This window comes from Bos grunniens, chromosome 19, assembly GCF_055505025.1.
Source record: "Bos grunniens cultivar Pamir isolate PY7600 chromosome 19, Bosgru_T2T1.0, whole genome shotgun sequence".
NCBI lineage: Eukaryota > Metazoa > Chordata > Mammalia > Artiodactyla > Bovidae > Bos > Bos grunniens.
In genome coordinates this window covers 48381742-48401866 of record NC_141183.1, presented here as the reverse complement: position 1 = coordinate 48401866, position 20125 = coordinate 48381742, and the positions used below count along the sequence as shown (strand labels likewise).

At 54.2% G+C, this 20125-nt stretch overlaps 2 protein-coding genes across 20 annotated transcripts in view; one reads left to right on the top strand and one right to left on the bottom strand.

Moving 5' to 3' along the window:
* RFFL (ring finger and FYVE like domain containing E3 ubiquitin protein ligase) overlaps positions 1-7896 on the top strand; it is a 77395-nt gene extending 69499 nt beyond the window's left edge. For all 11 annotated transcript variants that reach the window (XM_086360305.1, XM_086360303.1, XM_086360299.1 and 8 more), the window contains exons 4-7: positions 441-524; positions 1394-1604; positions 2774-2797; positions 5269-7896. In XM_086360305.1, the coding sequence (XP_086216431.1) occupies positions 441-524; positions 1394-1604; positions 2774-2797; positions 5269-5450 (501 nt within the window). In that variant the 3' untranslated portion in view covers positions 5451-7896. The remainder of the gene's footprint in view (positions 1-440; positions 525-1393; positions 1605-2773; positions 2798-5268) is intronic.
* A 2102-nt stretch (positions 7897-9998) lies between these two features.
* The window catches only part of LIG3 (DNA ligase 3), a 21548-nt gene continuing 11421 nt past the window's right edge, over positions 9999-20125 (bottom strand). For 3 of the 9 annotated variants that reach the window (XM_086360275.1, XM_086360280.1, XM_086360277.1), the window contains 12 exons: positions 19032-19187; positions 17554-17685; positions 17117-17196; positions 16101-16188; positions 15351-15428; positions 14976-15099; positions 14267-14409; positions 13850-13924; positions 13072-13218; positions 12397-12604; positions 11944-12026; positions 9999-11779 (listed from right to left, as the gene is read on the bottom strand). In XM_086360275.1, coding sequence (XP_086216401.1) covers positions 11723-11779; positions 11944-12026; positions 12397-12604; positions 13072-13218; positions 13850-13924; positions 14267-14409; positions 14976-15099; positions 15351-15428; positions 16101-16188; positions 17117-17196; positions 17554-17685; positions 19032-19187 — 1371 coding nt within the window. In that variant the 3' untranslated portion in view covers positions 9999-11722. The remainder of the gene's footprint in view (positions 11780-11943; positions 12027-12396; positions 12605-13071; positions 13219-13849; positions 13925-14266; positions 14410-14975; positions 15100-15350; positions 15429-16100; positions 16189-17116; positions 17197-17553; positions 17686-19031; positions 19188-20125) is intronic. The other 6 variants (XM_086360271.1, XM_086360278.1, XM_086360273.1 and 3 more) reach the window with 2 other exon arrangements.

Genomic DNA, 20125 nt, shown 5'->3' with positions numbered 1-20125 from the left:
GAGGAAGCCGGGGAGATTTCGTGTGGCATAAGTGAAGACATAGTTTGAACAGTTGGGGAGAAAAGAGTTGACACGGGTCTGGGTGCAAAACCAGGGATGGTGGGTGGAAGTTGTAGGGCTGGCATTGTGGCGTCAGTGTCGGGAACGGACTTGACGGCGGTCCGGCAGAGGAGCAGCCGTGGGATCTTCCTTCCACTCGGGAGTGTGCAAGCTGAGCCGACACTGACGGTGAGTGGTAGTTAATGCCATCCTGGCTAGAGTTGAAATGTATGCATGTCGCTTCCCTGCCTGACAGAGTCAGGCTTCTATAATGCTGTTATGCAAGACTCCAGGTTCCCGGGGAGATGGGAATGCATTTGGATATGGCGTGAGCTGGCAAGAGCCCCATGCCATCCCTGGGATAGCTCTGCGGATGTAATGGCATCTTTCTCTCCCCACAGGCCAATGGCCATGTGTCTCAGGACCAAGAGGAGCCCATCTACCTGGAGCGCACAGCCAGAGCCCCTGCTGAGGACGAGACCCAGGTGGGCCCTGTGGGTCTGTGCGTCTGCCTTTGCTCTCACTGCTGTTCTTGTCAGGACCCTCTGGGCAGCCTCATGGGGGAGAGGGGAGGAGCCGGCTGTGATGACAGTCCCGAAATCCTGTCTGCTGGGGTGGCGTTTAGTGTGAGTGTTCAGGTGAACCTCAGGAGCCGTCCGTGTCCCAGTGGAGGCTGCGGAGCGGCACAGCCCGTTGGTTTCCAGTCTGCTGACTTGGAGAGCAGCCAGAGGGCAGGCTCCTGGTGCCGCTGTGCCAGTCTTGTTCTTTTCCTCTGCTTCCAGCACACAGTGGCCATTGTCAGGAGAAGGAGGTCAGATAATCAGGAGGAAAGATGAGAGGGAGTTCAGGGCACTGCCGTGGGGCCGCAGAGCTGTGGTCTCCAGTGTGCAGAGAGGATGCTTGCGCGGGAAGCAGGCTTCTTCTGTTGCCGGGGGAGAAAGACCCGGACCACGCACGGTAGTCTCTTGTGCTGCCTCGTTTAATCTCCATGGGAAGCCTGGGGCACACGGGCCCAGAGAGGTGAGCATCGTGCCTGGTGCTGCTCAGCATCAGTCAGTAGAGCAATCGGGATCCAAAACCCCCTGCCTTAGCTGGTGCTGCTCCTCCCGCCTGGCCACTGGGGGTGGGGCTGTGGCCCTCTGGGCCTGAGCACAGCCCTTGGGTCAGGAAGAGATGGAGGTCTGTCTTGCGATGTAGAGCCGGGGCCACGTAATCCTCCATGTGCCCCCATTCCTGCTTCCCTTGAGGCCAGTCACCAAAAGCACAGGGTTTTGAGAGTTCTGGGGTCCTGGGAGCGAGAGCGGGGGCGGGGGCGGGGGAGTGGAGCCCACCCATCCCATCTTGGCCTTCGCAGTCCGTCGACTCAGAGGACAGCTTTGTCCCAGGCCGGAGGGCCTCTCTGTCTGACCTGACTGACCTGGAGGACATCGAAGGTCTCACCGTGCGACAGCTCAAGGAGATCCTGGCTCGCAACTTCGTCAACTACAAGGGCTGCTGTGAGAAGTGGGAACTGATGGAGAGGGTGACGCGGCTGTACAAGGACCAGAAGGGCCTCCAGCACCTGGGTGAGGGGCCGTGCGGGCGGCGGCGGCACAGAGCCACAGGGCGCCTGCTGCTGCACATTAGAGGCCACAGCGGCCTGCTCCATTTCCACGCTTCAGCTGAGGAAGGGGCCAGCCACCCTGCGCGTTTGCGTCCTCTAATAACAACTGTCCTTTGGAGCTGAGGGCCCGGGTGGGGGTCAGGCATTGTGTATGTGTATTTACTCTGCAGGGCAGCCTGTGAAATAGGCCTTGTTAGCGTCTTCCCTTCACTGGAGAGCCGAGGCTGGCTCTCAGGATTTCGGGGTCTAAGTCCATGGCCTTTCCCGCCGTATGGTGCCCTGTCAGACTCACCACTACCTCTGGCCATGCTCAAACTCTGTACCCAAGGTGCTGGCACACTGTGTGTCCTGCCTGCCCCGGGGCTGTTCATTTTCCAAAGCATTTGCCATGGTATCATTTTCAGTGATGCAGAGTAAAACAAGGTCTGTGGTCAAATGAGTTTGGGGAAGAAAAAACTTGCTATTATGACCGTGCTGCTGATTTATGGTAAGATGAAGACTGTACCAATCAAGGCAGAGAAGCCCTGCAGGAGAGAGACGAGTGTAGTCTAGAACTCCGCATTTCCTGAAATGACTTCACCCAGTTGCTCCCCAGATGATTGGGCTCCTGCAAGTCAATGTTGTGCTGACTGGCCTGCTCACAGTGGTTGAAGTCAGATTCAGGTTCTCCTCTCCCAGGAGCTCAGATTCATCAGAGTTAGGGGACATCTGCCTGGTCACCTGATCACAGGCTCTTCCCTTTTGGATGGTCCCCAGAACCTCCCCAAAGGAGGGACGAGGAGATGGCTCCTCTGGGGAGTCGCACCCAGACTCCCTGGCCGACCAGGGCAGACTGTTCCTCCTTTCTTGACTTTAACGCCGGCTTCCGATGTGGTAGGAAAAAAGAACACTGAGCTTGTGTAATCTCCTTCCTGCCTGGCAGTTTTGTTCACGGCAAAGCAGTGGAAGCCCTTATTCTAAGACACCCCAGCAGGGGCTGTGGGTGAGTCTCCCGTGTGTGGAGGGTCTGAGGAGGGTGGCCTGGTTCCCAGCAGGAGAGCAGCCTGAGTTCGGAAGTGAACTCAGCCAGGGTGGCTGGAGGCTTTCCTTGTCATCAACATATTCAGACGCCTTCTTTCCTTCCCTTTGCAGTGTGCAGCGCTGAAGACCAAAACGGTACGTAGCTGTTCCTGTTTGGCATCAGGCCGAGGCCCTTCACTCTTCTCTCCTTCCTCCCCTTCAGCCCTTACTTCTGTTAGCCGTCTGAGAACTCTGAGCATATCCACATCCCGGTGGGGGAGCGGTGCTGGGGGGGATGTTCACTGGGAACCAGGGCTCCTCAGCATCTTTAGAAATTCCCATCCCCGTCCCTGCGAAGGGTGGAGTGGCAGGACACCTCGGGCAGCCTGATCTGCAGGCCTCTGGTGGTCAGAGCTCAGAAGCCAGCCTCTGTAAAATCTTCGGCAAAAGCTAAGGGGTGGCACCTCTGGTGCATTGCCCATAGTCCTGGGGCTCAGGCACCATAGCTTTCACTCCATCTTGGTCTGTGTGGGAGGGTCTCTGTGTACCTTCAGGGAAATCACTTGGGATGTTCATCAGCTTCTGGTACCAACTGAAAAGCAGGGGTGGTGAGCTGAGAGCCTTGTGTGAATAGCGTGCTTCGTGGCACTCAGCTGCCATGTACCAGCCTGTATGTTAAAGACCACCCGCAGGTCTCTGGGCACCCCCAGAACGCACTGCAGGAATCTGAGTGCAGAGACAATCACTCTAAAACATGCTAGGCCTTTTTGTGAAAGCCTCAAGGCTTTACAGCCATTTTACTGACAAATTTGGAGTGTCTTCTGAAAAAGTTTTAAAGTGCTTTTCAGGCCCCTACACTACTCTGAGAACATCCTTTCTTGGGGAAGAGCTCTCACCATATTGCTCAGAATGGGGCACGGTCTTCGGGCTGATACATTCCCAAGAGTTGAGCATTTGGAGTTCTAGACCCTCACCTGATACCATCCACTTGGGGTCTTTCTGATTCCCTGGGAGAATGCTGGCAACTGAGTTAATGAATTTGTTAATCTTGACAGAAGTAATCTGTAATGAAATTCTGTAAATTACTCCAGCTCATCTATATATTTATGGTTGAGCTATTATATAGCTCATACCTATTATATATATAGGTATTCCTATTTATATATATGGGTGTTTATATAGTTCAGTTGTTTCCAAACGTTCCCTGTTAGGGCCACCAGCTCCTCACAGGAGTAAATAGGTTTCACTGCCTCACAGCCCGCCCACCTTGTGTTTCTTGACTTTCTGAATAGTCCAAGGAACAGGTAAAGAAAGCGCAGAAGCAGTGGAGTATGAGAGCTGCCTGTGGGACCGTAGAGGTGGCTGTTATAAGACCAGTTCCCTGTTTATGGCTACCTGATTCAGGCTGCCATTTTAAACATGCTGGGAAGGCTTGGGTTTGGGTACATGAAGGTTTTTCTGTTCCTGCAGCTGACCCCGGATGTAGGTCATGCCCACTGTGTCTTCCCACTCGCACAAGCCAAGTTAGCCTTGTTGAGAACTGTGCGCTGAGCAGTTAGTACTGTCTTCACAGCCCCTGCCCTCAGGCCACTTTCCTAGAAGCCAGCCTACCTGGATTTGAATCTTTGGGCAACCTATTTAACCCTTTGGTTTCACTTGCCTCACCCATAAAATGAGTAACGTGAATACCTACTTCATAGTTTTTGTTGGGGCTTCCCGGGTGGCTCAGTAGTGAAGACTCTGCCAGTGCAGGAGACGCGGGTTCAATCCCTGGGTCAGGAAGGTCCCCTGGAGGCAGAAGTGACAACCTGCTCCAGTATTCTTGCCTGGAGAATATACCATTGACAGAGAAACCTGTCAGGCGATAGTCCATGGGGTCACAAAGAGTCAAACTAACGCGTTCACTTTCACCTCAGGACTGGTTTTGGGGATTCAAGACGACTATCAGCCCTCAGAGCACACAGCAGATACTAAGTATATTATTATCTCAATAGAAATTGATTCCATTTGTTGAATTTAGGAGCCCATCTTCTAGTGGGGGAGACAAGGAGCAAACTCACGAATTCTGAAAGCACTGAGGAGCAGTCACGGGGGTGTAGGTGAAGTGTGTGTGGGAAGCAGCGAAGACAGAACCATAGTCTCTGCTGGGCTCTGGCACCACGGCGTCTCCTCCAAGGAAGCCTGGGGAAGCAGGTCGGGGCCCTGCAATCCTCGGCTTTCTTTATTCAGTTGGGGGTATGTTTACAGAGGAGTCTCATGATCCTTCATGAGCAGTTCATTACAATTCTGTTGATGCCTAAACTCTTCTCAGCCAGTTTTATATCTTTTCAGCACGTTCTGCCTCAGGGAATATCGAGTCCCTCCATGGCACTCCCTGGCCTTATTACAGCCTCAGTTGTCTGAACGTTACTTCTTTCTAAGCTTTGAGGCCTTTGCCTTATTCTCATGTTCTGGGATGTCTTTGATCTACAAGTGCTTGACTATTCAAATCTATAGCCTAACCTATGGAGGTGCAGATTAAACAAGCAGGTGGAGTTAGTTCCTAGGGAGACGTTTCCTTCTCCCTGAGGGAAGTGTGTGGGTCTGGGGGGCTGTGCCCCTTACTCTCCTTTCTGCTCTGCGTCCAGGGGGAGCAGTGCCGTCCAGCCTGGAGGAGAACCTGTGTCGGATCTGCATGGACTCGCCCATCGACTGTGTTCTGCTGGAGTGCGGCCACATGGTCACCTGTACCAAGTGCGGCAAGCGCATGAATGAGTGCCCCATCTGCCGGCAGTACGTGATCCGGGCCGTGCACGTCTTCCGATCCTGAGGGCCTGTGCCGGCTTCTGCAGTGCCTTACGGGGACAGAACTCCAGGTGTCTGGGCCCACAGTTGGCGGCTTGCAGACGGGCAAGCTAACCAGAAAATGCGCAGTGTTCCCAAGACCAGGGCGAGCAAAGATGCTGTGTCATCTCTGGGCATGCCTGTCTTGCTTCAGAGGTACACTGTGCGGCTGGCCGAGCCCCAGGCCAGTGGAAACTGGTACAGGTCGCACAGGCCAGTCCCTGTTTCGGTGATCTTGGGGTGACGATGGTAACTGATGGAGAGGACTTTCCAGAATTTCGACCACATCTTCCTCCCTTCCTCTGCAAACCTAAACAGTCTCACTCCTCCTCCTGTAGCCCGCCCACCCCCTTGAGCGGCATTCCTTGCTTTCACCCACCAGGAGTCCTGGTGGGAACGGCTCTCTTCCTCCCCGGCACACCTGGATTCATTTCTGGTCTCTGTGGCTCTCTGTGCTTTAACTGACCTTTGCTAAAGTCTCTTGATACCTTACCTAAAATTCATTTGTTTCTTTAGACCAAAAAGATGGTAGTTTACCAGACCAATAGTGATCCTCCCAGGGACAGCAATTTGGACCAGTAAACTTATTTCTGGTGAGAAATGAAACGCAAATGCAATTGGAAAACCTTCAGTCATTAAGAGTTGCTTCCTTAAGCGCTGGGATGGGAAGCTATCCCTCTCCCGAGCTGACCTTGGGAGTCAGCAAAGCATCTGGCTTTCAGACTGCTGGGAGATTCCAGTCTGTGTGACAGTACGTGGGTCACCTCTGCTTCTCCTCCTGGGGTCTGACTTTGTGCCATCCTCAGTTGATGAGGAAAAGGGAAAGCGTTGGGTGGAAGCAGTGGCTCTCTGCTTGGCTTTGACGTCTCCAGTGGACAGCCTTAAACGATTTTCCCCTGAGCAGAGGTCGCTCTTGCCCATGGAGGTTTTAAACATGGTCTCACTTGAAGACACAGAGACTTAGGCAAAGGGCCTTACTCTACTCCAGTCAGACAAGCATGTAAGACTGAGCACTCGGAGGCATCAGCCCTCGAGCAGACAGCTGCACGTCTCTGTTCCCCAGGTCGACTCCCATTTCCTTTCTCAGCCTGCTCATTTAGGGGCAGGTCAGGAAGAAGCATTCCCTTGGCTCTTTAGGAAGGGCCGTGCAATGAGTGAGTGTTGTTCTTGAGCCCTCTCAGGGTCTCTTCACCACTGCAAGAGCTTAGGTTTGCTGGAGAAGCTTAGCCAAGCACATACATATATTCTGTGCAGTATCAGAAGAGCTGTGTGCGCCACCATTACCGTTGGATGAGCTATGCAAACCCTCAGACAGCTGAGGGCTTTGGCAGTCACCCCTACCCCCACCCCGTGCAGCTGAGATCTCTCAGACCAGAAGAAGCAATCATGACTTTGGAAAGCAGTGGGAAACCTGTAAGGGCACCTGTTGGTTGGTACAGGATATGCTTAATGCTTTCTCTCCATCAACCACTAAACCACCTACCTTGACATTACACCAAGTCCTAGTGTGATTCTGGGCTACAGCCTTTGTAGGAACTGGGGGAGGGATGGAGATTTCCCTGTAAAGACACCATCTTTCTGCTGGACAGTAAATACTATAGTTTATGGTGCCTACCAGTTTAACAAAGAATTCAGCTACTCCTTAGTTTCACTGTGAAACAGGTCTGCACATAGCAGCTCAGCGACAACCCAGCAATAACTTCAGGGCAGAAGCTGGCTGTTTCCCTGCTTAAAACTTGTTTTCTCTGCTGAGGCCTTACCACTCCCTACCTCCCAGTTTCCCTCTTAGACATAACAATATCCTGATGGTTGGTTTGTAACCTCAGTCAGAATCAGAACTGATGTCATTTACTCTTCTAGGAGAACTTGCCTTTAAGTCTTCTAATCCCTTTTGGTGAAGGTTTCCATTTAGAAGAAAAAGTGTTAAAACAACCTAACCCTAAGCAACCTCCCCCCCCCACTTTGTATCTTTATTACTACACCAAATAAAGGCTGGGAATTCTTAAGATCCCATTTCAGTTACTATCTAACCTACGTAGCAAACTTGATTTTTATCCTTGGATGCTCTCTCCTGCCCCTCACGGATCCTTGGTCTTAATTACCATGGAAACATCCAATTCTTCCATTATCCCTTGGCTTTTGCTGATTGTTCGGAGATTTCAGTTGTGACTTGTTTTAAAAGATAGGACAGCTGACTGGTTCATAATACATTGGAATAGCTGGATCGAAACTAGAAAGAATAAGCTGTACAGGAATTAGTGCTCAATGTATATTGTATAAATTTGTTGAAATCTTTTGGACGTGAATGTGTTATTTCAAGTGGCTTATATTAAGATTTTCTCAGACTTACCTGGGTGTTAGACCAAACCCAATTGTGTATTTTTTGTTACAGAGCTCTGCTTTATAATTTTGTAATAAAGTTTCAACATAGATGCCTGTCCGATCTGGTGTGAGGACGCCAGAGGTAAGACTGACATGCGTTCACAAGCCACAGGCTAATCCCAGGCTGTATGCACATAGCCCTGCTCTTGTGAGATTGCGTTATTTTTGGAGATGCTTGGGTCACGTGGCCTTGGACATGGAAAAGCCTAGAAGAGGATGGGAACTGGGCGGGAAAAAGGACCAAACCCAGATAGCAGCATGAAGGGAGTTCAGACACGGACAGCCATCTGGTAGAAGCAGACCTTAAAGATGTGGGTGGGAAGGAGTCTGAGGGCAGCTGGGGTGCCCAGGTGTCTTCAGGTGACCCTGGGAGATGGCTGGAGTTGTGGGAACAGCTGTGTTGGCTGGACTGTGGCTCAGAGGTTGGCCCGGCCTCGAGGGCAGGGTGCCCTGTGTCTCCAGGCAGGTCGGTATGCCTGTTAGAGCAGGTGCACAGGGGAGGGGACTCCTGAGAGCACAGCCTTTGGGAGAGCCGGACTGAGTGCAGATCTGCCCTGTGACTGGAGAAGGAAGGAATCTTGCCAAAAGGGCGTCGAGGCTCAAGGCTGAGCCACAGCACTTTGTCCTCGTTGTTCTGGGAGGCTGACCCATTCAGCACCCAAGGTGACCTCTTGCCTGCTGCCAACCAGCAAGTAAATAAAGGTTCAAAGGAGGGCAGGCCTCCAGCACCCTGCTGGGGAGGTTTAAGATGATGTTGCTTATGGTCTGTAAAGTACATGGATATAAAATCATACATAATCTCAGCAGCAAAGAGAAACAGATCAGAAAGACTGGAAGGAAACCACACCTTGAATGGTGAGCTGAAGGTAACACACCCAGCGAGGTGAGGAGGGGCCGAGCTCATGACTGAAACGACCCCCTCTGCTGCGTGGGTGCACCCCTCTGGAGACCAGCCAAGCCAAAGGCAAAATCCTGGGAGGAGAGCTCTGTCCAGCTGCTTGGCCTGAGGAGGCTGGAGAGGGGGTGAAAATTTATGTAGGTCAGTGCTCAAGAGGAGCAGCAGCTTTTGTCTCCAGAGGATAGAATAAAAACTGTCTTATTCTCCACAGTGAAGCCAGACTGAATGGTGCCCATTCAGAAACCCCAAATGTCCTGGCCTAGTGTCAGGGTGCCCCCTCCTTTCCTCCTCACACACTGCAAGCAGCAGGTGGGAACCCAGGTCAGACAGGCTGAAGCGACCTTAGCTGATTACCCTGGAAGGCAGGGGGTAGGCAGTGGCCCCTGCTTAGCCTCTTGACTCAGGTATGCTCCAGAGCAACCTCACTTCCAGGGGTCGGACAAGCAGCCTGCCAACTTGTCGATAAGCAAAAACAGGATGGACCCTTAGAACTAGATGGAAGCCAGTTCAGAACCAGATGCTGAGGTGAGCAGCCTGCACTCAGACCGGAGTGCACACAGTAACGCGCGGGCGTGAGGCTGTGGTGGTGTGTGGCAGCCCTGTAGGCAGAGGCCAGGGCCCACCCTCCCAAGCAGGGTCAGGACCACACACCTGGGCTTCCCAATTCCAGGTCACCATGTGTGCAGCTGCACCTTCAGTTCACTTACTCTTTTCAGCAACTTCATGATTTAGGCGCACTTCCGGCCTGTATGCCTCTAGGGTTACAGCTGTTTAGTTTCAGGGTTTGCTTCAAACCAGCTCTGTCTGTACCTGCAATGTCCACGGTGAGCGTCATTAGCCTCATGCGACTTGAAGCTGATGAAGATGTAAATTCAGCTCCTCGGTTGTGTTACCGGCACGTTTCACATGCTCAGCAGCTGAAGGTGGTTGATTCCCGTCAGCCAGTGGTTTCCAGGACGCTTCTTCCAGTGCCATAGAAAGTTCTACTGAACTGGACTCGTCTATGCTCAATTGTTTTCTCTTTATTCAAATAAATCTACCTCAAGTGGCACAGGAGCCATTCTCTGTAAGCAGGCTGTGGAGATCTGTCCTCAGCTGGGTTTCCAAAGAGCTTTTTGGTCTTGTTTGCAGGTGGGGTAGGGGCAGCTCCTCCTGAGCCCGTGGCCCCGGAGCCCACACCACCTCCCTGTCCGTCCTTCCTGGTCCCCTCCCTTCAAACAGGACCCACACACTGTTTAATAGAACACGGAGAAGTGAGACATAAAAATCCATTTTGTTTTCTTTCAGATACAATTTCATTCCTGGCAAAAATGGCCAGGCGGAATACAAGTTTTGCCCACTATAAGCATCTGAGGATACTCTTTTAAATACAACTTTAAAAGGAGCCTGGAAGTAGAAGGGGAACTTCAACAGCCAGCCTCCCCTCCATTCCTTAATCACTAGAATTATAGGAGGTGTTTGGGGAAGGACACAGATAACTCTGAGAGGGTTCCATTTTTTTTTTTTTAAAAAGCTTTTCATAGGGAAAAAAAAAAGGTCAAAACCAGCACCCTATCTGAAAGACCTATGTAAACTGGCACCTGACTTCAGTGGTGGCACACAGCAACTCACTCCAGTCTGGAAGACAGTAGGCGGGGCTGGTGGGCTCTGGAAGATGCATAGCTTGGAGAAGAGAGCGGCCCCCACCCTGGGTTCAACCGGCCACCCGCCCGCCCCGAAGCAGTGCGGCCGGGAGTACACACGAGGGAGGGGCAGGCGGCAGTCCTAGCAAGGAGCCACCAGCCTCCGTTTCCGGATACACGCCCAAATCCACTCGGGGGAGACCTGCTGGGCCTCGGGGTTCCTGTCCCCGCCACCCAGCACGTGTGTGGCTGAGCCCACGTCAAATTCCTGTACCAGGTCCCCATCGAATGCCACAAAGTAGCGTCTGAGGCGGCTGAAGTCTGGCGTGGAGGGCGGCAGGTAGAGCCGCACTCCAGTGAAGATGTCCAGCAGCACCTGCAAACGCACAGCAGTCAGGGCTGGGCTGGGCTGGGGCGGTTGGCTCTGACCCCGCTCGGGAAGGAGCTGAGAGACAGAGACTGGCGGTCAGGACACCGGGAAAGTGTTTACAGGAGAAAAGGTAACGCCTAAAACCCCCATCCTGGGATTTCCCTGGGTGCTCCAGTGGCGAAGACTGAGCTCCCAGTGCAAGAGGCCCAAGTTTGATCCCTGGTCAGGGAACTAGGTCCCACATGCTACAAGTAAGGACCCCGTGTGCCACAACTAAGATTTGGTACAGCCAAGTAAAGATAAAAAACCCCAAACCCCCATCCTCCGGCCACTCCAGGTTATGCAAGACCGACATGCCTTTCCATCCTTGCTGAGAGGAAGAGAAGGGCGAGGGAACGGGTCCCCCACGAGGGACCTGGAAAAGGGGAAGCGCAAGTCTCAGGAACCACCCAAGGACTGGTGGGCAGGGCCTGTGGGCCCGGAGTAATGCTGCCTGACCCACGAGCAGTCTTGTGCGTGCCGAGGGTCCGGGAGCCCTGCTCGTGACTGATGGGCTCCAGGGCTTCAGGCAGGGGAAAGACCGCAAGGTCCTCTGGGTGCCATGGTGATGGTTCAGGGCCTGGGTGTCGTGACCTCCACGCTGACTGCCTCGGGGCGGGGGGCGGGGGTGGCACAGCCTCCCTGTGGTGACCAGATGCCAACACCTCTATCTGCCTCTGAGCCAGCAGTGCCTCCAGGGTGGAACTGAGTTACTGGCCTTGGTAAGTGCTCAATAGTGGTTGTCAAACCAAACTGACAACGGAGTAGGAGAGGAGAGGAGGAGGCCGGTCAACTGAACCAGCGGCCTCTCCCGCTCCTCACTGGCTGGCCCTGTTCACAAACTCACACAGCTGCACTCCCACACCCAGGCTGGGTTTTCTCCCCTTTAATGGCAACCGGGATTTGGGACCGGCAGCTGGGCAGGTCCCTGCAGCCTGTTGGCTGCTCTATCTCCTGCCTGTGGGCACAGCTCTCCTTCCTCTCCGCTTGCTGGCTGGCCGCCTCTGCAAGGCAACGAGAGGGCACAGGGTGGAGCCAGCGGACTGCGGCCCTGCCCGAGGCCAGGGTGCTGCTGGAGGGCGGGGGCGGGCAGTCAGCCTGACCACACATTGCCCATCGCGCAGTGTCCAAATGCAAAGGGCTGGGAACACGGGGCGCTCACCCTCACCTTGGCTTGGCACGGGGTCACATCAGGAGCCTTCCGTTTCACTCCCGCTCTCACAGGGGAGGGCTCTGCAGCTGGCAGGTTGCCTACAGGCGAGAGCTCAGGGTGAGAACCACGAGAGGGCAGAAGCAGTGATAATGGTCCCTGAAGTCAGGGGAGCTAAGAGAAGGGCAGGCTCCTCTGATATCAGCACGGGTGAGACAGGAAGGGCTGTCCGCTGAGCCCTGAGCTCAGAGGCGGCTCATCCCCAGCTCCCATGGGGTCTCGGGGGCCCTGTCTGTCACGTGTGCAGAGCAGGAGGGTAACCCGCAGATCAGCGGCTAGCCGTCGGATGCACACACAGCAGGAACGCAGCCAACGCCAGCTGCAGTGGACAGGGGGTCCCAGGACCTCAGGGCTGGGCGGGGAGATGGGGTCCCTGTCCACTCCTCAGTGCCCCAGCCCCTCCCTCCTTACCACCTCTGCTGGTGCAGCCGCCCGGCTTGCCCCCAGCCTTCTTGGCGCTGGTGGGAGGCTGCTTGGGGGAGGCTCTTGGGGCCTTGTGAGGCACAGCCGGCCCTGAGGTGCCCTCGTTCTCCCCACTGCTGCCCCCTGTGGCGGAGCTCCCCTCGTCTCCGGCCGTTATGGCGAAGGCCGCGCGCTCCTTGGACAGCTGGTACAGCTCCTGAGAGGGGGAGAATGTCGCGTTACCCCTCCTTTCCCAGCCTTGGGGCTCAGGCGGTCTGTGTGGTGTCTTAGGTGCCCGGGCTGAGGAAAACGAGGGGAGGAGGACCGCAGCAGGCCAAGGGAGCCGGCCTCCTCGGTGCTTTTCTAGCTCTGGCCCAGTTTCTGGAGTAATCTGCACAGATCACTGTTCTGTTCCCCAGTTCTTCTCAGCAACGTGGAGATTGAAGCCTGGGGGGCAAGTCCTGCCCAGGAGGCTGAGAGACAGGGTCCAGGGCTGCCCAGGGGGCCTGATGCAGGCAGAGCTCTCTCCAGGGGCCGCACTGCTCCCCTTTTCTAGTAACTGCCCTCCTGGCCCCTCTCAGCATGCTGGAGAAAGGAGAAGGGGAGGACGCAGGGGGTCAGGTGCGCTGGGTGCCAGAGCCGGGAGAGGGGGGAGCAGGACACGCGCAGCCCAGTCGCCGGCACCTTGAGTTGGGGGAGGGTCGTGGCGGACTTCCAGTCCTTATCATCACGGATTCGGGTGCAGCGAGGGAATCGGATGGAGATCCCATCAGCTGTGTGAGCCTCAGATTTCGAGAATTCAGCCCCTGTGATCTCCCACACGGCAGCTTTCTGTCAGGAGAAGTCAGGTCATTCACTGGTTAAGTAGAAAACACCTTCCCAGGTAAAAGCAATGCTGATGCTGCTGTTTAGCTGCTAAGTTGCGTCTGACTCTTTGTGACCCCATAGACTGCAGCCCGCCAGGCTCCTCTGTCCATGGGATTCTCCTGACAATACTGGAGTAGGTTGCCATTTCCTCCTCCAGGGGATCTTCCTGATCCAGGGACTGAACCTGTGTCTCCTGCTTGACAGGCAGATTCTTTACCACTGAGCCTCACCTGGAAGCCCAGCTAAAAGCAACAGAGCACAGTTACAACTGAAACAGCAGTGGATAACAGCAGGGAGACAAGTTCTAGCCCCACTGCCGATGCTGTGTGGCCTAGGGAGCCCTGTTTCTTCCCTGGGCCTCAGCTCTCTGTCAGTGCAGGAAGGACTGGGCCAGGCCGCGTGTGACTCGAGGAAGGAGAGGCCCTTCCTGTCTAGTGAGGATGCCCCTCAGTGTTGACTGGTCTTTTCTGTGCCTGTCCCCTGGCTCCCCATCCTGGGGTGGACTGTCAGCGATGCTGAGATGACGTCTCTGTGGCAGTAGAGTATGTACAAGCTCATTTTGGGGGCTGGAGGACCCCCGGCCACGGGATAATACCTTTGGGTCTGGAACGATGAAGTCAGGGTAGTAGATCTTATTGATTTTCAGCCAGTTGGGTATCTTGCTGGGATCCTAGAGGAGAAAAGATGCTGTCCTGGGCTGTTGCCAAAACAGGACTTAAACGCGCTCTTGGTTGCAGGCTTGTGAGAAGAGGTGACTTATCACAAAAGGCTGCCCCTCACCCCTGGCATCCTCCCTGCCCAGAGAGGCTGTGGCCTGGATGGCACACAGGCCAGTTTCCACAGGGTAGGTCCTCAGAGGATTTGAGGGCCTAACACTGCTCCTATGCAAGCATCAGCCCTTTTCTGTGGAGACAGACAAATGAGACCTACAGCTTCCCCGCCATGCCCCACAACACTGCCCGTCTCAGAAATGATGGCTGGTCCAGAGGCCAGGGCCCCAGGGCCCCCTCACCTTGCTGATCTTCACCATGTCCAGTTCCGTCTGCAGGCGGGCGAGCGTCGCGTCGTCGTGGCCTCCTGCACACTTGGTGACGGTGCACCACTTCTGGCTGCTCGGGTCATAGCAGCCCATGAGGAAGATGGACATCATGCCACCTGCGGGGAGGAGAGACTGGGCTGAGGGTGGGGGGGCACCTGCCGGCCTTGTGAGAGGCAGCCTGCGGAGGAAGGGGCCGGGGCCTCAGCGTCGGAGCCCTGGAGATCACCTGGATCCACACTAGCCGTGTGAGGTTAACCCTTTTGAGTCCCAACTTCAGTGAATTCGGGACAGTCACACTGAATGCTGGACTAAAAGGAGCTGAATGGCGTCTGGCACCCAGGAAAAGATGCCACGACTTCTAGTTCCTCAGACCCCAGCTTCCCCTCGTTAGGAAATGGAGATTTTCCCTGAGGAGAAAGCCACCAGGCCTTGGAGAAACAGTGGCTGGTGTCTTTTTGGGCCGGTGAGCTCAGCGCACTCTCGCCTGACCTCTCCCTGCCTGGGTCCGCAGCGCTCCCTGTTCCTGCCTGAGGCAGCATGGGCAAGGTCAGGGCCCCTAAGCCAGAGCTCCAGACGTCACAACTGGCTGTGCTAGCACGTCCAGCCAGGAAAAAGGCCGGCCTATGCCTTGAGTGGTGCCTTTCAAAGAAGCACCATCCCAGGGGCCAGAGGCCACCCTGACCTTTGCTCCCTTGCCCGTAGAAGGCCCCAAGCACCACCAGGTCAGCTGTGTCGGCCATGGCACCCTCGTTCAAATAGTCTTTCTTCACTTTCAGCCAATGACGCTTTCCAGGCTCATATGTACCCTGAGGGGAAGCAAGCAAGAGAGAGACCACAAATGAGAATGGAGGCTCTGCAAGGGCGGGTTTTTTTACCTGCTCTCAAGACACCCTGGATCCGTCGCAGTGCCCTCCCACTCCATCAAGGCACTCAGGACACAAAAACAAACCCAGCCTTTACATCCAGAATCCTGCGAAGGCACCCCCGCCAGCACCTCAAACTGCCACAGCCACGTCCTGGCCAGGGCGGAAGAAAGCAAAGGATGTGACCAACTTACCTTCACGTCCTTCAGCACCAGCCCTTCCAGCCCCTCTTGGATCACCCTGTTGATCATGTCCACCAAGTCGGAAGCTTTCTGGGGGAGAGCAGGAGAGACACTGAGACTGATGTGAGAACAGAGAAGGGCTATGGAAGCGAGGCAGAGGTGGTTCCTTCTCACACACTAGCCAAGTGCCTGCTGCAAACACCCTGACTTGAATACAAGGAACAAAACGGCCAGCAGAGCAGGGACCAACCAGAGCTGCTTCAGCGGTGACTCTGGGCGCCCACCTGGGAAGGACCTCTCACGCCCTGCCCTGCCAGGTGGGGACTAGCACACGAACACCGGCAGAGCCTGTCTTACTGTGCTTTGCTTTACCACATTTTGCAGATACTGTATTTTCCTTTTTTTTTTTTTTAACAAAATGTCAGATAATGGTAAGCATTTTTTAGTAGTATTTTTAGTTAAGGTATGTACGTTGTTTTTTTAGACATAATGCTATTGCACACCTAATAGACTGGAGTGTTAATGTAACTTTTCTATGCATTGGGAATTCATAAGTTATGTGACTTATTTTCTTGTGATACTGCTTTACTGTGGTGGTCTAGAACCAAACCCACAGTATCTCCAAGGTCTGCTCGTATCCACATCAGCCTTCCTCTTAAGAAAATAACTAACACTCATCCTCCCAACCACGTCTGACCCATGCGGTGTTCTGCTTTGTTTTCAAATCACGAGGACACTGCCAAGGGTGGGATCCTCACTCACTGTGACTTGTTTCATTTCTGAGAACATGATCCGGTTGGGAATCTCCACCATGTTGTCATGAAGAAGCTTCCGCCGCTCACACAGAGGCCTGAGGGGGACAGGAGAGCTGAGGTCAGGCCAGGATGTTCCCCACAGCTCTGAGGAGAGGGGACAAGGATGGACTGGCTTCCTGAGAGGCCTGGGTCTGCCATGGCTCCGGGCCCTCGTGCCTATCAGTTCTGCCCGCCCAGGGTGACCAGGGCTCCACTGGGACCAAAGACTGATGGTATGAGCTGCGGCACAGAGTTACTTCATTGTTATAGGTCCTGTCTCTACCTCCTCAGCCCAGACAGACTGTGTAAACCCTGGTCCCGTTTGAAAAATAACCCTGACTCTCCTTCGCTGCACCCTGTCTCACTCCAGGCCCCAGGTGGGCTGTGCTTGGGTCAGCAGGCGGACAGGCCCCAGGACTTCAAGCCCAAACCCCAGCTCCTACCCTGGCAGTTCTGTCTCCCCCTGCACACTCAGGGCTGGAGGCGGGGGTGGGGGTGGGGGCAGGGATGCCTCTCTAAGGGAGGAGGGGGCCAAATGGTTTCTGGGACTCAAGAGGTCAAGACTGTGAGTTATCCTGAAGGTGGTCCCAACCACACAGCCTGACAATCCCAAGCTTCTGGTTGTCAGCCTCTCCCAAGACTAAAGCCTCTGAACTGAAATTCATCTGCCTTATGCACCCAGAGGCGCTTCTGAAGAGGTAAGGAAACCCTTCAGTGCTCGTAGTCGGTGTCTCGTCAAGAGTCCATTCTGCCTCGGGTGGCGGGGTTTCCTCTGACTTAAGCTTTCAGAGTCAAGATCTCGTCAGCATACTGGCTCTTCCTAACACTGAATGGGGAGCCGGCTGTGCAGTGATTGTGCTCCCTCTCGCTCCTTCCCACTGCAGCTCCTGGGCCCAGAAGCACTTGCACCAGCTCCTTGCCCTCTCTCCTTTCCAATCTCGGGCCCCCGCCTCCCTACCCAGGAATCAAAAATAGACTCCTCACCTATCCATCAAGCTGACATCATTGAAGTAGATACAATCAAAAACAAACAGGCAGACATTGGCATCCTGGAAGGCAGCTTTCTGTAAGGGAAAATGAGGTAGCAGGTACATGAGGGACACACGGGAGAAGCAGTCCACTTTCACAGACCCTCTGAAGTGTGTGGTACATAACGCGTGTTTGTGCTGTGAAGCCCCTGGGCCACAAGGGCACTTGGCAGACACATCCTAAGTGGAGACTGACCCAGTTATAAGCCAGGTGCCACTATAAGCTCTTCTTATGCAAAACACAAAAACAAAACATATCCAAACTTAGGGCTAAAGTCAGTACCAATCCAAAGATGAAGCTTGACCCTAAGTCAGCGACACAGCCCTCTGTGTCTGGACTGAAGGCACACTCACGCACACACTCACTCTTGCTCACTGGGCCTGAACCAGTACCTTGTGCACTCCCAGGGTCCCAAAGGGCAGTGGTTTGCCTGTCCTGTTGTCGATCAGGAGCACCTCAGAGTCCAAGATCATGCTGTGGCCCCCAGGGAAAGCCCGGGGGATGAAGTCCTTAAAGTGGGCCACCTGGAGGCAGAAGGGTCACTCAGAGGGAGCCAGGACACAGAGAGCTAAAGCTGGGCCCCGAGGGAACACGGAACACAACACGCGCCAGCCTGGCTGATGTGCAAACAGACTTAGGTCTTGGCAACTGGCCAGACAGGAACAATCAGCTGTTTCAGGACCTCGGCCCAGACCCTGGAAGAGGTCAGCTCACCTCGGGGTCAGTTTCTATTGGCTGCAGAGAATTTGCAGGAAAAAGGAAAAGATTGAAGGTGAAAATGAGGGGAAGAAGGGAGGCAGACAAACATGGAACAGAGGGAGGGAAGGTGGGCAGGCGGGATTCGTGCAGGAGAACAGACCAGTGGGAAAAGGAGAGAAAGAGAGAAATGGACTCCCTTAGGAGCAGTGAGAAAAATGAGGAGGGTCTTCACTAATGCTCGCAAAGAGGTCCTGCTCAGCTCTCAGAAACACTCAAAACTGACGGCCTTGCCTGATTGCCCAGGCAGGCGAGGCTGGGCAAGGGTGTGAGCGTCCCCTCCCCCGGGACTCTGAGCAGACAGAAGGGGGAGCAGGGACAGGAGGGCTACCCATGCCCCAGCTACCCGAGCCAGCTGTCCCCACTGCTTTTCCCTGGACAACCCCCAAGGGCTCCCAGAGGCCCCGGGAGCTGAGAAGGGCTGAGGGGCGAGGTTCTGAATGCCCCCCGATTAAGGGCAGAAGCCGGGGTCTCAGAAGCCCCCATGGGACTGTGTTTACGTCTGAATGTAAGCCCCTGGAGGCACAGAACTTCCGTCCTTTTTTGAAATTTTTCATTAAATGCTGGATGCCCACTACCTTCGACAGTGCCTGGTATAAACCCTTGATAAACATCCGTGGAACAGGGGACTTCCCTGGTGGTCCAGTGGACAAGACTGTGCTCCCACTGCAGGGCGCACAGGCTTGCTCCCTGGTGGGGGAACTAACATACTGCATGCTATGTGGCGCAGACACAACATTAAAAAAAAAAAAAAGTTGAATACATTAATGACTGACTGCCTAACAGTTCTTTGTACCCGAGCCACGACATAGCTCAGGGGGAGCACACAGGACCTAGAAAGGCAGACGACAGGCACCAGCTAAACTCGGTGTCCTGGTGTCACTGCCCCTAGGCTCCACAATGGCTGACCCCCAGCTACGCTCTCGGGCTGTTCCTCCTGAGCAGCCCCACATTATTGGAAGATTCCAAAAATGAATAAATCAATACATTCTTCTATTGAACAAATACAAAACAGATTCTATTTTGCACCAGAGCTGAAATGGCAACGGAACACAGGCTTTGAGATCCTTAGAGACAGGTAGAAGAGTCCTGGCAGAAAGGAAGGGCTCTGTACCTTGTGTGGCAGGACGGGCTTGAGACTGCGGCTGAAGTAGCTGAAGTGGTCCCCCTTCTTATGCACCTGGACTCGCTCCCCGTCATACTTGATCTCAGAGAACATGCCGTTTGGACACTTCTTCATGGCATACTCGATGGACTTGCAGGCCTCAGCCTTGGGGGCAGGGGAGGGGGAGACAAGCCTGGAGACTTAAGGTGCTTTTCCCAGAGAGGTGGCTCGGCAGGGACAGCATGAAGCCCGGGGCCCCTCAGCCAGAGTGCACCCTCAGGGCAGGAGGGAGTGAAAAGGCTGGGCAGCGTCCTATTCTGATATATTGTTTTCACTTTATGAATGAGAAAACGGAAATTCACAGAGGTTATGTGCCCACTTTCTTTGACACAGCTAGTGAAGGGCAGGAATGAGATGTGAATCTAGACCCAACTCCAAAGCCTGGGTGGTAACCAGGAAGCCGTGTAACCGATTGTTGCTGTTTAGTCACTAAGTTGTATCTGACTCTTTGACCCCATGGACTGTAGCCCGCCAGGCTCCTCTGCCCATGGTGTTTCCCAGGCAAGAATACTGGAGTAGGTTGCCAATTCCTTCTCCAGGGGATCTTCCCGACCCAGGGATCAAACCTGCGTCTCCTGCATTGGAAGGTGGATTCTTTACCACTGAGCCACCAGGGAAGCCCAGTATAAGTTACGCCATGCATCAAATGAGACTGTGTAACAGATTCCAAAAAAATTCTTATAAAAATCAGAACGTCTACTAATGGAGGTGACTGGTCCTGTCCTTCAAGTGGAGATCTTACTATTTTGGTGCTGGCTATCCCAACACAGAACCCCAGACTAGGACTTCAGGAAAACACCACAAGGCTGTTTCATAGAAAGCAGTGTACCCCACTGAAACAATACAAAGGCTCTCAGAGCAGGCACAGCGGCAGGCGGGGACTGTCCTATTGCACAGGAAAACCCACGCCAGAAAGGAAATCCCATTTATCATGAAACAAGCAGAGGCCCAAGGAGAGCTGGTCTTCATTCCTTAAGCTTCTTCTCATTCCAGAAAAAAAAGGAGAGCCAAAGTACCCCCTCACATGAAGGCTGGCTCTGTCA